This window comes from Mirounga angustirostris, unplaced genomic scaffold (genome assembly GCF_029215605.1).
Source record: "Mirounga angustirostris isolate CCGP_5_RB_7025 unplaced genomic scaffold, mMirAng1.0.hap1 SCAF_10, whole genome shotgun sequence".
Lineage (NCBI taxonomy): Eukaryota > Metazoa > Chordata > Mammalia > Carnivora > Phocidae > Mirounga > Mirounga angustirostris.
This window is the reverse complement of record NW_026991718.1, coordinates 124,196,544-124,211,501: the sequence shown is the minus strand read 5'-3', so window position 1 is coordinate 124,211,501 and position 14,958 is coordinate 124,196,544. Positions and strand designations below refer to the sequence as shown.

Genomic DNA, 14,958 nt, shown 5'->3' with positions numbered 1-14,958 from the left:
AGGTGAGTGAGGACAGGGTAGGGGGTGCAAGGAGTCCACTTTTGGCAGCGCTGACACCCCTCCCCTGGAGCACCCCCACTTGCTCACCCAGCTTGTCTTGGCCGGCGGGTAATTGGGATGATAAATCTTCCTGCCCAGCGGGCCAGCTCTAATCAGAGCCTGGTGTTTGGATGCAATTTAATTCTCTCGGGAAGGGGAGGAGCTGGGGGGACTGAAGAAGAGGGTCCGCTCTGCTGCCCACCCTCCACTGCAAGTGAGTGGGAAGGAGGTGCCTTCAAGCTGCCCCCCAAGCTCTCTCCCTCCCCCCCACTCCTGTTCCTTCCATCTCTCCTTTCCCCACCAGTCCCTCCTTCCTCCCCCCACTTCTCACTCCCACTCTTGCAACCTCCCTTGCCTCCTTCTTTCTGGGCTTCTCTCTCTCTCTCTCCATTTGTTTTACTGATGAGAAAACCTTAGTCCAAGGCGAGAGGCAGGAACAGCATCACATAGCTTGACTCTTGCCCAGATGGAGGGACCCTGGAGGGGGTGCACCCCCCACAGAATTAGTCCACCCGAGGAGGTATTGGTCTCTGCCTGTGGGCTCCCCAGTATTCCAGCATAGTCAGGGATGCCACAGGCAATGAAATCCATTCATTCGACAATCTTTATTAAGCACCTACTATGTGCCACGCACATAGCAGTAAACAAAATAGAAATTCTGCTTACTTTCTCATGGGGGAGACAAGTGATGAGCAAGTTAAGTAAGTAAAGACATAGCGGGTATTGGGTAAGTGTTATGGAGAGAAAGCAGGGAAGGGCGTGTCTGGTGGGATGGCAAGGGACACATTTAAAGAAGGTCATCAGGGGAGGCTCTCTGAGAAGGCATCTGGGCAAAGATCTGAAGGTGAGAACGGAGCAAACTTGGAGCAGAGCTCAAGAGAGGAGTGAGGGACAAGGCCAGGGAGATAGCTGGAAGATCACGTGCAGGTGGGCATGTGGGCATGTAGGACTTGGGCTAATATTCTGATGGCCCGGGACTGAGGCAGTCAGGGAGAGCTTCCAGGAGGAGGCAGAGACATTTGTTAGGACGTTTAGGACGTTGAGGCAAGTGGGACTCTGACGGCTAAAGATGGCAAGAAAGGCAGTACCATCTGATGATTAGAAACTTCCCCTCTGGAACCAGACCCAGGTTCGAGTCCCAGATTGATTAGTTGTTCCCTATGAGACCTTGGGCAAGTTCCTTACCTCTCTGAACGGGGTTTCCTCCTCAGTAAAATGTCAATAATACTAGTCTCCACCTCCCACAATAGTTGACAGGAGGAAAGGGGGCAGCACAGAGCCTGGCCCACAGCTCATGCCTCGCATGTGTTTGCTGATGTCTTTCTGGGAAGGAGCACGTTCCTAGCAGTGCCCTTAACAGAGTCACCAGGCCAGCTCCCATTTCCTCTTCCCTTCCCAGTGGCCCCCAGCCCTCCAAGCCTAGTTTGGTTGAGATACCATGTGAGTACCTGCCAGGGGCTGGGGTCTTCCTGGGAAGGGATCCAGAGTCTCATTATCTACAGCCTCCTCCTCTTCTCCTCCCGGGTGTTTGCATATGCTGTCCCCATTCCCTGGGGGCACTCTTTCCCTCCCATCCCCTTCACCTGATTCCTTCCTAGTTGGATCTCAGCCTAAAGGTCACTTACTCCAGGGAAAACATCCCTGCACCCACCGTGCTCTTGAACTTTTATCTCTTAGCTCTTATCAGAGTCTGGAGTACTGTCTGTCCCTGCCTCGAGACCGAGAGACCGTATAGGTCTTGCTCACTGTTATGTCCTTGGCACAAAGGAGGCGCTCAATTCATAATCGTCAGCAAAACCCAGCAGCCTCAGCTCCAAACGGCTCAGTCCGATGCCCTGGCCGTTTGTTATACGTCGGGGTCTCCGAGGCCCAGAGAAGGTGGGAGACCTGCCCACGTTGCACAGCAGTGCTCCCGCCCCCGGTCCAGGCGCCCACTGAACAGCCCACCTCCTCGGCCCCCAGACCCCCAGGGTTTCACCTGCCACCTTCCTGGTTTCCTAGCAAGGTAGCTCAGAGAGGGAGCCCCAGGCCGAAGCACATTTAATTTTCATCTAGGAACCGGTTAAGGCTGCAGGCCTGCTCAGCTCTGGGCTGTCAATCAGCCTTCCTCAAGGCTGCATCAATTAGTTTAAAAATATTGAATGCAATTTTGCCTGACACAACATATTGCAGCTACTGCAAAATATAATTTATTTTAGAAGAAGAAATAATTAAACTAATTTGCATGTCAGTCAGCTGAACTGAGATGCCAAGAGGGGGGTTGGGACCCATGAGGGACCCAGCCCTGGGAGAGGGCACCTGCTGCTGGGCGTCGGGGAAGGGCCGCTTGGACCTGGGTCCGAGCAGTAGTCGGTGCTGGATGGACAGATACCCAGGCAGCAGGAGGGCCTACTGGCCTCGGATCTAGACCAAGCACTGGCCGTAGAGGCAGGAGACCCAGGACCCAACCCAGCTCTGCGCTGACTCCCTTGTGGCTCTGGGCAAGGTCCTGGCCCTCTCTGGGCCTCAGTTTTCTCATCTACAAAATGGGTTTAACAAGACCTTCTTTACAGGTTGTTTGAGGATCAAATGAGGTCATAGATAAGAAAATTTGTTATCGATTGGAAAGTCCTGCGCAGGGTGAAGATTAATTAATTGATGGAGTCTTTGTTTTATCCCAGAAACATTTAAGATGGTAAACTTATGAATTAGTCATTAGCAGTGATCACAAATGCGGCTAACTGTGATCAGGAGGGGTTTAAAGGAAGTCCACCAGAAGTAAGGTAACAGGTTGGACTCCCCCACCTGCCGGTGGTTGGCAACCCCCCGCCACATATTAGATTCCTACAGCCATTAAAAAACCTCAGTGACCACGCCTTGGGCATCACTGTTTCAAAGCCTTCCCAGGCGATTCTAATGTGCAGCCAGGCTGGAGCCCACAGCGATGTCATGGGCACACAAGGCTCTGCGGATTCCAGGCCGGCCCCAAATCCAGGGGTCCCTGGGATCAGTTCTGCAGGTGGTAACTAGGCAACATAGAGGCACACACCTTCCCTGCCCACTCGGCTGCCCCGCCTCTGAGACCTGGGATCCACAGCCATGCCAAAGGGTTCAGGGCTTTCCCAGGAGGTGACCTGTAGCATTTTTAAAAAGGAGGTAAGAGGGGTGCCTGGGTGGCTCAGTCGGTGAAGCGTCTGACTCTTGGTTTCAGCTCAGTTCATGATCTCAGGGTCATGAGATCGAGCCCCACGTCGGACTCTGCACTGGGCGAGGAGCCTGCTTCAGAGTCTCTCTCTCCCTCGGCCCCACCCCCCTCGAAAAAAATAAAAGAGGAGCAGGACAACAACAAAAAGGTAATTATGTGAGGTGAAGGACGTGTTAACTAACCTGATTGTGGGAAACATCCCACAATATATACACGTATAAAATCAATACATTGCACACCTTATACCATGTTGTCAATCCTATCTCAATAAAGCTAGGAAAAAAAAAAAAGCAGCCACAAGAGGCCCAACAGATTGTAAAGGAATGGCTCATTAGTGGGGTTCTCGCCAGCAGTGGACCCGGCCCCCCTGCAGCGTGTCCCCCTCAGAGGAGCTGGCCCTGCTCTGGGATCGCCCTTCTGCATGGCGCATAGGCCCCTGCGCCCCCTCCCTCTGCCTCAGCGAGGAGAGAGGTGCCTGGTCCTGGCAGCGGGCCTCACTCTCCCCACCTCCCCTCCTCCCAAACGCACCCTCCTTCTGTCTGTTTAAGTTCTTCAGCAACAGACTCTTAAAAATAACGGCTTGCCCGGCATTCCCAGTCACGACTCCGATCTCTCACCCCCCCCAGAAAAGCCCCCTCTAATCACTGAAGCTGCAGATCTGGGTGAGCTGAGAAGATAAGGTGCCCCTGGCTAAGGGGAGCTCCAGAGAGGGGCTGGGGTCTGCGTTAATTAAGGACTCATCCCCCTCCTTTCCCTGACCCTAGGAGGTGGCTCCACCTGCCTCCGGATCCCATTTCTCCTTATCAACACACAAGCAGCTGCGGGCCACGGCGGGCGGCCCTGATCAGAGAAAGAGGCAGCCCCACTCCTCCCAGAACTCATGGGGTTCCTGGCTGCTTGGAAGCTTCCAGGCTGCCCCCAAAAGAGCTCCCTGCCCGCCAGGTTAGACGCCTAACCACCCTGCTTAGAAGGGGGTGGCTTCCTCTCTCCCAGTCCTTGAGGTCGCTGGTGCATAGAACTTGTCGGTAACGAACTCACGACTAAGATAGCTGAGAGCAGGGCACCAATGAGCACCCAAGAGGTCCAGGGGACAAGGGGCAGAAAAGGCCAACATTCAAGGTGCTGCTCAGACAGGCCAGGCTGGGACAAGGTATCCTTCAATCACTTGATGTCATTGCTGAAAGGACCCTTAAGGATGTCTGTTTATTTAACAAATCCTTAGATAGCACTTGCTATGTGTTGTATACACAGCTTAAAAATGCTTTGCAGATAGGAACGCAATCTTTCCTCTTAACCAACCCATTACTCCATGTTGCTGGTGAGAAAACAGAGGCACCGAGAGGCCAAGTAACCTGGCAGAGACCACACAGCTACTAAGTGGCAGAGTTGAGATCAGAACAACTTGCCTTGGAGACTTTACTCTTAATCACTGTGCTCTGTTCATTTTCCAAATGTGGAAAGGGACATCAGGGAGGGAGGACCAAACACTGGGTCAAGGACAGAGCCATGCCTGGAACTCAAGCCTCTTTCTGTCCATGTTCTTCCAGGCTTCATTCATTCGTTCAACAAATGTATTAGAACTTACTCTGTGCTGTACCCCACAGTGCTGGAACCCGGGGGTTAATACATCAGGGACCTTGACCTCAAAGACTTCACAGGTGGGGGTGTCATGGTTTTGCTGAAGACCCTGGCCAAGACCTACAGCCAGTGGACTTGTCTTGCCCTCTCAGGATCAGGTCTTAAAAGAGCAGAGGTTTGGAAGCCCCGTTGTCAACTGACCAGTTCTTTAAAGTTTCTCATGCTTTGTTTCTCTTCTGCAAAGAGGGGATAGAAACTGACCCAAGCACAGGATTTCCACATGGATACCTGAAATAATGGATGTGGATGCTCCGGGTGCGTTCTGTGCCCCTGATGGTGATGGGATGTCGAGAATGGGATGCTGGTTGACGGCAGTGGTGATGATCGTGTTGCCGGGGGTGGGAGCGGGGGTAGCTATGTGATGGTGACGTGGGTGTTTATGGGGGGTAATGGTAGTAAGGGCGGGGCTGGTAATGGTGTTTGTGGTAGAGAGAGTGATCACGTGGGTGCTGCTGGCCGTGCTGGTAAGGGCGCTGATGGGGATGGCCTTGGTGTTTGTGATAACAGAGATGAGGAGGGTGGTGCCTTGGATAGGGCACTGGGGACACCATCATTCGGATGGCAACGGTCTAATGGCGAAGCCAGCAGGTTGGTGCCTGCGAGAGTGGTGGTGGGGATGGTGTTGACGATGGCGCCAGGTGGCACTGAGGGTTATGGTGGTGGAGGCGGTGGTGGTCATGCAGGGACGGTGGTGGTGACCGTGACGGCAGTGATGGTGGTGACCCCTTCATGCCCGTTGTCCTCAGTCCGGATCCTGTTCCCTGCCTGGTCAACCCACACATCTCTCAATGTGACCCCACTGCCTCGCCTTGTCCTCATGGCAGATGGGGGGTTGTCTAGGTCTCACACTTGGTGCCGCTCACCCCGCTCCTGTGCTCTCGCTGCAGACAATCATGCCCAGCTCTCCCGGGCATCCCTAAGAATCCGAATCCTGGATGTGAACGACAATCCCCCAGAGCTGGCCACTCCCTACGAGGCAGCCGTGTGTGAGGACGCAAAGCCAGGACAGGTACGCGGAGGGGCTGGGGCCTGGGGGTTCTTGGGACTGGCTGGGACACCCTCTACCCAGGTCCAGTGTGGACTAGGCCTCACATCAGCTCCCTGCCCCATCCTCCCCCTTCAGCTGATCCAGACCATCAGCGTGGTGGACAGAGATGAGCCTCAGGGTGGGCACCGCTTCTATTTCCGCCTGGTGCCCGAAGCTCCCAGCAACCCTCACTTCTCCCTGCTTGACATCCAAGGTGAGTTACCTCTGAACCACCAAATCCTAGGATGCACAAAGGAGGGGCCTAGCCTCCCCTCCCCTTCCCGTATTACCGGTGGAGAGACTGAGGCACCCAGAGGGCCAGTGTTGGGTCCAAGATCACACAGAAAATCTGGGTCAAGCTAGAGCTGTTCCCCAGCCCACTGGCTAAACCCTGAAGAACAAGCCGGGGGCGGGTGGGCGGAGTGGAGAGGGGGCACCCCAAGAGAAGAGAATGGAAAGATACAGAGAGGGAACAGATGAGGAGTGGGTGGGCCAGAGTCCTGGATGGAAAGAGCCCCCTGGTCTAACTGAAGATTGAAATAAGTCACGTGCACACACTCCCACCCTTTAGTTTAAAAAGCGCTGTATCCCACTCATGTTTCTCTTTGCATCCTCACGGCCACCCTGGGGGATGATTTCCTTACCCCCCCCCCCTATTTTACCCATGATAAAACCGAGACTCTTGGAGGAAAGGGACCCACCCAGGGCCATACGGGGTCAGCGGCAGGTTGGGATTCCAACCCACCCGTCTCAGATCCAGCGTGCTTCCTGCTTTCACTCCTTCGCCACCTTGAAAGTGACTGCCCTGCCCAGTCTGAGCTGATCCCACTGTGAGATGTGCCCCAGCAAGTTCCTCAAGAAGCCAAAGTCTGAGCCTTCGAGCACTGAACTGGGGGTGGGGGTTGGGGGGGGTGGAGGGCATCAGTGGACTGGGAGTGAGGGCCCTGGGTCCCAGGCCAGACTCAGCTGGGGGCTCTCTGTGCAACCCCAGCAAGTCTGCACTTCCTAAGCCTCCATTGTGTCATCTGTAAAATGGGGCTGAAAGGGCCTGCCCCCTGAGATGGCTAGGTGGCCCCCCAAAATGAAGGTATATTGTTAGTACCTGGAACACATCATTTCCTGCATTCAGCAATTATTTACTGAAACACTGTGCCTCTGTATCAGGCACTGTTCTAAACCCTGAAATACAGTGGCAAACAAGACAAAATCCCTGCCCTCATGGAGGTGACATTCTGGTGAGGGGAGGTAGAAATTAAACAAGTGAATAATATGTTGGGGATGCTAAGTGGCTGGAGGGTAGATAATGCAATCTCGACAAGAGTCTAGACTTGATTTTGTTCAGTGCTGGGCCCCGAGTGCCTAGAGCAGGGCCTGGCACATAGTGGGTGTTCCATAAAATGTGTTAAACAAAACAGGGGGAAATAAAGCAGAGTAAGAGTAGGAGCTATTTTAAATAAGGAGGCCTGGGAAGCCATCTCTGAAGGAATCAATAGTGAGTATGACTCTAAAGGAAATTAGGGAGTGAGCCATGCTGATAACTGGACCAAGAATGATCCAGGTGGAGGGAACAGCAAGTACAAAGGCCCTGAGGTGAGAGCAGGCCCAGGATGTTCAAGGAACAGGAGGCCTGCGTGGGTGGAATGAGTGGATACCAGGACTAGGAGATCAGGTCATGTCGGTTCTTTCTGACCCTGGAACAGGTCTGGGATCACCCCCAAGACCCTTACAACCCTTCCCTCCAAAAGGAGGGACCTCAGTGGCCTCTGAAGCCAGACCTTCTGTATTTCCAAGAGTAATATTAAAAATATTTCACAACCAGTGCAGTTCAGATGACCAACCGAAAGGGACACTGACCATAAATAACCTGGAACAGGACCCTGGAGCCCCCACTGTGCCAGGCTTTACCCCCTTAGTGGCTTGATTGTGTCAAAGTTGGGGGTGGGCATGGGGGGAAGGCTGAGGCAGCAGGGAAGGACTTGGGGCTCGTGGAGTCAGAGCTATTTAAACCTTTTTGGAAGCATTTCAATATTTTAACAAATGGTAGTACCTTGCCCACGCATTATTTCAGTGGTATCCTGAGTTGGCCCCAGGAGATACGAATAGCCCTGGCTTGACCTCGCCAAGTTCACAAGTCTTTCCAACCCGAGGGGCTGGAAGTTCTGTCCCAACTGCCTCTCTTTGACGGGGAGCCGCCAGGAGCTCCCATCCCGCGTGACCCCCTGGAAGGAGCTCCAGGAGCGAGGGTGGCAGCCATGTGTTAAGCTCAGCACAGCCATGGAAGGGCTCCTCCGCCAGGCCCCTAGCCCCTTCCCACGGCCTGCCAAGCCCCCTCCTCCTCACCATATAAATATCCTGGGTGACAAACAGCTACCCCAACCCATCTGTTTCTTTGTACACATTTGTAGCCAGTTTGGAAACGTGATTTATAAATATTGCTTTTGCAGCCAGGGATTGACACTGATGTATGTCAAGCCAGATGGATGGATACAATGCTAGGCGCAGTTCCTGCCTGAGGGGGGGGAAAGGGGCTGGGGTGACCAGTGGCTTCCCCAGGTGAAGCCAGCCACTGCCCCAGAGGGCTGCTTGGGAGGTTCAGGGATGATGCCCAGGGATCCCCTTTTGTCGGGTGGAGGAGTGGCACGGACCAGAGCTCTGAGAACATATGCCTCCATGGCCAAAGGCGGCAACTCTGAGAAACAAACATCTCCTCTCCACTCCTCTGTTCTTGCTTGGGAATTTGAGGCTGAGCCAGAGCCAGCCACTCATTTTTCAAATCTGTCTACTTCTCTGTGCCTCTACTCCCACTATCCTCTCACACCTAAAACACACAGTATCTTCCTAACTCATCTTCCACATCCACTCTTGTGCTTTAGATTAGAAACGCCCTTGCATAGAATGGAGGCTCAGCAAGGGCAGGGACCACGTCTGTCTTGTTCACGCTCTAGCCTCAGGGGCTAAGATAATCCTGACATCCAGAGGGTGTGAATGGATGATTTGTCGTGCTCGGTCTCTTCTTGGCTTAAAACCCACCAATCACTGGCTTCCCATTGCTTTTAAGAAAATAACCCCAATTCCTTACTATGGCCTCTAAGACTTTCCATGATGAGCCCCTGCCCCACCCTGCCCCCAGTTTGACCTTGACTCACTTGAGCCATCACCTTCCTCCCTCCAGTCACAAAGGACTGCTTTAGTTCCTTGAGCATATTATGCTTCTTCCAGCCTCGAGGCCTTTGCATCGGCTGTCCCCTCTCCTTGAACTCATCATTCAGTACTAGGCAATAATACCACTTCTTCCAAGAAGATCTCCCTGACCTCTCTCAGACTAAGTCAGGTCCTCTGTTAGGTGCTCTTCCTGTACTTTTCCTTCTTAGCACTCACCATGGTTTGTAATTGTAGACTAAATTGTGGGTTTATTCAATTAACATTTGTCTCTCACATTAGAATATAAGCTCACACCCAGGAATATGCTTGGTTTAGCTCCCCACTATTTTCTCCCTGTGACTAGGATGGTGCCTAGGACATAGTAGTTACTCAATAAAGATTTATTGGATGGCTGGGTGGAGGATAGATGGATGGATATGGGTGGATGGATGGACAGAGGATAGATGGATGGATGGATGGAGGATGGATGGGTGGATGAGGGATGGATGGTTGCATGGATGAGTGGTTGGAGGATGGATGGTTGGATGGATGGATGGATGAGGGATGGATAGATGGATGGATGGATGGATGGATGGATGGATGGATGGATGGTTGAGGGATGGATAGATTGATGATTTGATGGGTGGATGGGAAAAATAGCTATGTGACCAATTCACTGGATAAATCCAGACAAGTCACTTCTCTCTGAACCTCAACTTCCACACATATAAAATGGAAATAATGTCACAACTCTTGATGATTGGGACAATTAAATATTACTATATATTTAAAGCATCCACACAGTCCTTGATGCATAGAAAGCCTGTAGTCAGAGCAGAGGAGTCCCACATCATTCCCTTTTCCTCATCTTGCTCTTGAGTCTCCTTTCTTCCCCTTGGGAAGGCAGATATTTTCACAGCCGGGGTTGATTTACCCTTTGACAGGCAGCTGAAGCCAGAGCTTGAGGAGCTGACCCGGGACCACCAGTTACCCCAAAAGTTGCAGTTCATTCAAGTGTCATTCTTCGAGTCTGGCTCCGTGCCAGGGCAGAGACGGGCACATGCTAACCTAACGCCATGTGATAAGCACTGTAGCAGAAATGTGTGTGGCTCCTGCGTAGTCAGAGTGGGGAGGGGGAAGCCGAGAACGGAGGCCACAGGAAGGAGGTGACATTTAGCTGGAGCGTGACAGATGAGGAATTTGCCCAGCAAGAAGGTGGGGACGGTGTTCCCGCTAGCGGGAACGTGGTGAGGAGAGGCAGGGCAGCCTACACAGAGAGCAGGCCCAGGGTGCAGCGCAGGGGACGTGGGGATGGGGCGCGACAGAAAGAACCGCCGGCATCTATGGAGAATTTCCAGGGGCTGGGACCCATTCTAAGGGTTAGGCATGAATTTCACCATAATCCTCACACCAATGTGCTACTATTTTCCTCAGTTACAGATGAGAAAACTGAGGTCCAGAGAAGCTAAGTGAGCTCCCAAGCGAATAAATGATCGACTCGGCATGATTTTTTTTTTAAACATTTTAATGGAGATTTTCAAATGTGTGTAAAAGTAGATAGAATAATATCACAAAACCTCATGATACCATCACATGAGCTTCAACCCATAACCAATCTTGTTTGAGCTGGACCTCTAGTTCGCGTCACAGACGTGCTCAAGGTCACAAGTCAGCTCTTTTCTCCTGCATTGTGTCCACGATTGGGGGAGGCCCGGAACTGAACTGGGTTGACAGGGGCCACAGAGCTGGGGAAGGGACCCAGACTGCTGAAGTCTGAGGGCAGAGAGACTAGCCGGAAGGCTGTGAGGGCAAGAGAAGGACTCAGGAGGGGAGACTGGACGCCCCCCGCAGGGCCCCCTTGTGTGGCGCTGGCTGTGAAGGGTGGGGGTAGCAGCCAGCCCGGCTCAGAGTATGAGCCTCCACGCTGGCATCAAAATGGTGGAGGCTCAGGGGTGGCCTGACCCATACAGGAGAGGGTGGGAGAGGCAGGAAGGGCAGGGGAAAGTGGGCACCACCTGTCACCAAAGCCCATGCTCCGAGACCAGAGAGCCACCTGAGTCCTGCCTAGCATTCCCAGCAGCTGGCTGAAGGGGTGTCATGAATATGACTTGTGTTAGTTCACTGTCCTCTCTGGTCGCACATGTAGAAAGGAGACCTTGGTGCACGCAAGTCCCCTCATGAGGCCCCAGAGGCCATGCCCCCAGCCCGGCAGGCTCAGCCTCTTAGACTCCCGACAGAAAGCTCCCTCAGCCAAAGCCAGATGCGAGAGAAGACATTCCCAGTCTTGTCCGTGACCCAGGACTTGTCTGGGGCCCAGTAAGCCACAACCCAAGGACCCCAGGACCCCAGAGTCAGGATGCATTGGGTAGCTGGGGTAGAACAAAAGAAGGCCGTTGAAATGAATGAGGGGAAAAAAATTAACATAGCCGGGGACAGGACCTTGGCCCAGCTGGGGACAGAATCTTGGAAAAGCTGGGGACAGGACCTTGGCACAGCTGGGGACAAAACCTTGGAATAGCTGAAGACAGAATCTTGAGACTGCTGGGAATAGCATCTTGTGACAGCTAAGGACAGAACTGTGGGCTACACGGCTGGGAGCAGGATCGTCAGGCAGCTGGGGGCAGAAGCTGCGGAGATTGGGGACCAGATCCGTGGGTCACTGGGAGGCAAGAGCTCGGGGCGGAGGGAGGCAAATCCCGAGGGGGCATCAGGAGGTGGCCGGGACAGGGGAGGCCAAGCCGTCTCACACACCACTGCCTCTTTCTGGAGCAGACAATACGGCCGCGGTGCACACACAGCACCTGGGCTTCAACCGGCAGGAGCAGGACGTGTTCTTCCTGCCCATCCTGGTGGTGGACAGCGGGCCGCCCACGCTGAGCAGCACGGGCACGCTCACCATCCGCATTTGCGGCTGTGACAGCTCGGGGACCATCCAGTCCTGCAACACCACAGCCTTCGTCATGGCCACTTCCCTGAGCCCCGGCGCCCTCATCGCGCTCCTGGTCTGCGTCCTCATCCTGGTCGGTGAGTCCGGCCAGAGCCACGCCCCCGCCCTGCTGGCCTTCACCCTGGGGCCCTGGATGTCCTTCCCGGGAACCCCCGCGGGGGCCTCAGCTTCCCTCTCCCACCAGGAAGGGCGGCCCAAATGATGTCCGAGCTCTAGCGTATGGGTCCCGTGACAAGTCTTCTAAGAACCGAGCAGCCCCACCACCAATTCCAGAAAATGTCAGCCCCACCTGAGACTCCTTGCATGTTGGCCACCCTCTACGTTTTTAAAAACAAGCATATTATTTAAAAAATCTCTCATGTCCACCGTCCTTTTTTATGCTCCATGTAGGACTTTTAGTAAAGTCCTTCTAGCGAAAAAAGGCTCTTGTGTTCCTCACAACCATGTAGCCAGGTGTTTCATCCCCATTTTTCCGAGGAGGAAAGTGAGGCTCGCAGGGGTTAAGTGGCTTACATAAGGGTACATAGTCTTCTGGAAATCAGGCCTCCTCACCTTGTGTTCCCTTTAACTACGCCACCTTCTATGAATCTCAGCTGGGGCAAAACCCCGGGGGCAGCTGGGGCAAAATCTTAAGACATTTGGGGAGGCAAAATCTACTCTGGTAGCAACCCCATCAGCAGCCAGTGGAACCCACAAAGTGTCGCCAGTGAAGAGGTCAAGTTCTAGGAGCTAAGCTGGATTCCAGGGACCATAAATCCACCCCCCCCAACCCCGTCACAGCAGAAAGGCCTCACCTCCGCTCTGGCTGCTGGACTTTAGCGACCAGCCAGAGCTCGGGGAACCCAAGAGTGGTCCAGATTGCAGATACCAGCTCTGCTCAGTTCCCTGGGAGATGTCAGCCGCCTGCCCCCTGCCACTGGCGTGGTGGCCACTGCCCAACCCACCGAGAACCTGCCAGTGGCCAAGCCGCAACTCCTTGGGTCCCTGCAGAGGCCCTGGGCAGTCTCCTCCTAGCTGCGAGGCCCGGGCCCCCCCTCTCTCCCCTCCCCAGCCCATGGCTCAGAAACCCTTTTTCCAGAGGGTGCACTTTACAGCGGTTTCATTTTCCGAGGCAGTGCAAACAAATTTCTGCCTAATTGCCCACAAACGAAGAAAGTGCACATCAGTGTTCTAAAGGTGACAGGCGGAATCGCTGATCAGGCCTGGCACATCTGTTGCCCGCCGCCCGCACTCCCCACCATCTGCTCTCTCAGGCATCCCCCTCTGCAGCTCCCAGCCTCCGCTCCGAAAGCTGTCCATCCATCTATCCCACTTTTCTCCTGACACCTTCCCTCCCTCCGGACCTGTTCCCGGGCCCCACCCCCCTCCCTGTCATGTGCCACCTTGTTAGGTCCTGGGCTGGAACCCGGCCCCATGGCCCTAGCAGCTGGCTCTGGCCGCTGGCCTGGTTGCAGATGTTAGGAGCAACAAGAAGAATCCAGTGCCTGGCATGGTACCCAGCGTGTGTCTCTCCATCCACCCACTCACCTACCCATTTAATTCTCTCAATCGTTCATCAGCTCCTTATTTATCCATCCAGCGAGTCCCCCCCACCCCCACAATCCCATGTGCTAAACTATTGCAGGCACTGGGATCCATCTACGAATAAAAAAACCCACAAAGCCCTGAGTAACAGGAAAGTTAGGGTTGCCATCACGGAGATGGGGGAGACTGAGGGCAGGGAAGGGGGAAGATTATTTCAAGGTTAGACGTGTTCAGTGTGAGGACTTGGTCAGCCCAGAGGACTTGTTGAGGAAACTGGAAGGACGATCTAGATTTCAGGGGAGAAGTAAGTCCAAGCTGAAGGCTGAGATGTGGGCGTGGTCAGCCTCGAAATGGACTGCAGGATAGCACCCACAGAGGGGTGTGGATAAGGCCCAAGGACCAAATCCAGGGACGGCTGATGTTAAGGGGTCAGACAGGCGAGGAGAAGCCTGTTTAGAAGGTGGAGAATGAATGATCAGCGAGGCAGGAGGAGGAGAGAATGTGGAGTCCTGGAAGTCAAGTGCAGAAAGCAAAGAAGGAGCGGTGCTCTCATTCTTCATCCTTACACTCACCACGTCTCCATCCACTTCTTCAGTCAGTCATTCACTCAACAAGCACCCTTCAAGGGCTTACTGCGTGCCAGGCACCGAGCTAGGGGAACACTTCCTGGGGCCCCGAGGGGGAGTTTAGAGTGTGTGTTTGGGGTGGGGGAAGCTGTGGTTCACAAACCTGAGCTGCCTGGGCATCACCTGGAGGCTTCATCAAGACAGACTGCCAGTAGATCTAGGACAGGATCCGAGATGTCACATTTCTAGCAAGTTCCCAGGAGATGCTGCTGCTGGTGGTCCAGCAGCTGTGCTCTGAGAACCCGTGTGACAGAGGGAGAAACTCCTCACCAGGGGAGTTTGGAGGTGAAGGCACTGAACCTGACCTGGAGCTCTTGGGGGGGGGGAGGTGCCTCCTGCAGAGGACATCTTGACCTGAGACCCAAAGGGCTAAGAAGGTGCTCAGGACTTCTGGAATAGACAGAGGAGAGCGAGGGTAAAAGAGAAGTCAGGTTCAAGACATCGTTCATTCCCCCAGCCCCATCTGCCCCTCAACTGCCCCCTTTGCACCCCCCAGAGCCTAGAGACCTCTCAAGTTGTATCTCTTCATAGAGTTGAGGATGGAGACATCAGAGGTTGGGTCGAGCCCCCAACACCCATGAAATCTCTTAACACTGCCGTCAGTACTGCCACCGCAGCCCGGTGGTCTAGCCTCGATTTGCACACCTCCCAAGATGGGTAGCTCACTACCTACCCATATAGCCAGTGCAGTTCTGACCGTAGGAAACGTCTTTTTGCACAGAAATCTAGGAAATTTGCACCAGCGGTTAGGCTGGGCCAGCATTGCTGTGTGTGAGGGGTGGGGGGTAGGGGTCCCCGGAATGTCCTAGGCAGGCCTCAGCCCTCACTTGCC

General features: G+C 54.0%; 1 protein-coding gene across 1 annotated transcript in view; it reads left to right on the top strand.

Moving 5' to 3' along the window:
- Positions 1–14,958, top strand: part of CDH22 (cadherin 22) — a 66,991-nt gene that overhangs the window by 50,744 nt on the left and 1,289 nt on the right. Inside the window, exons 8-10 of the mRNA XM_045883884.2 lie at positions 5,749–5,870; positions 5,985–6,102; positions 11,802–12,053. Of these exons, the coding sequence (XP_045739840.2) occupies positions 5,749–5,870; positions 5,985–6,102; positions 11,802–12,053 (492 nt within the window). The remainder of the gene's footprint in view (positions 1–5,748; positions 5,871–5,984; positions 6,103–11,801; positions 12,054–14,958) is intronic.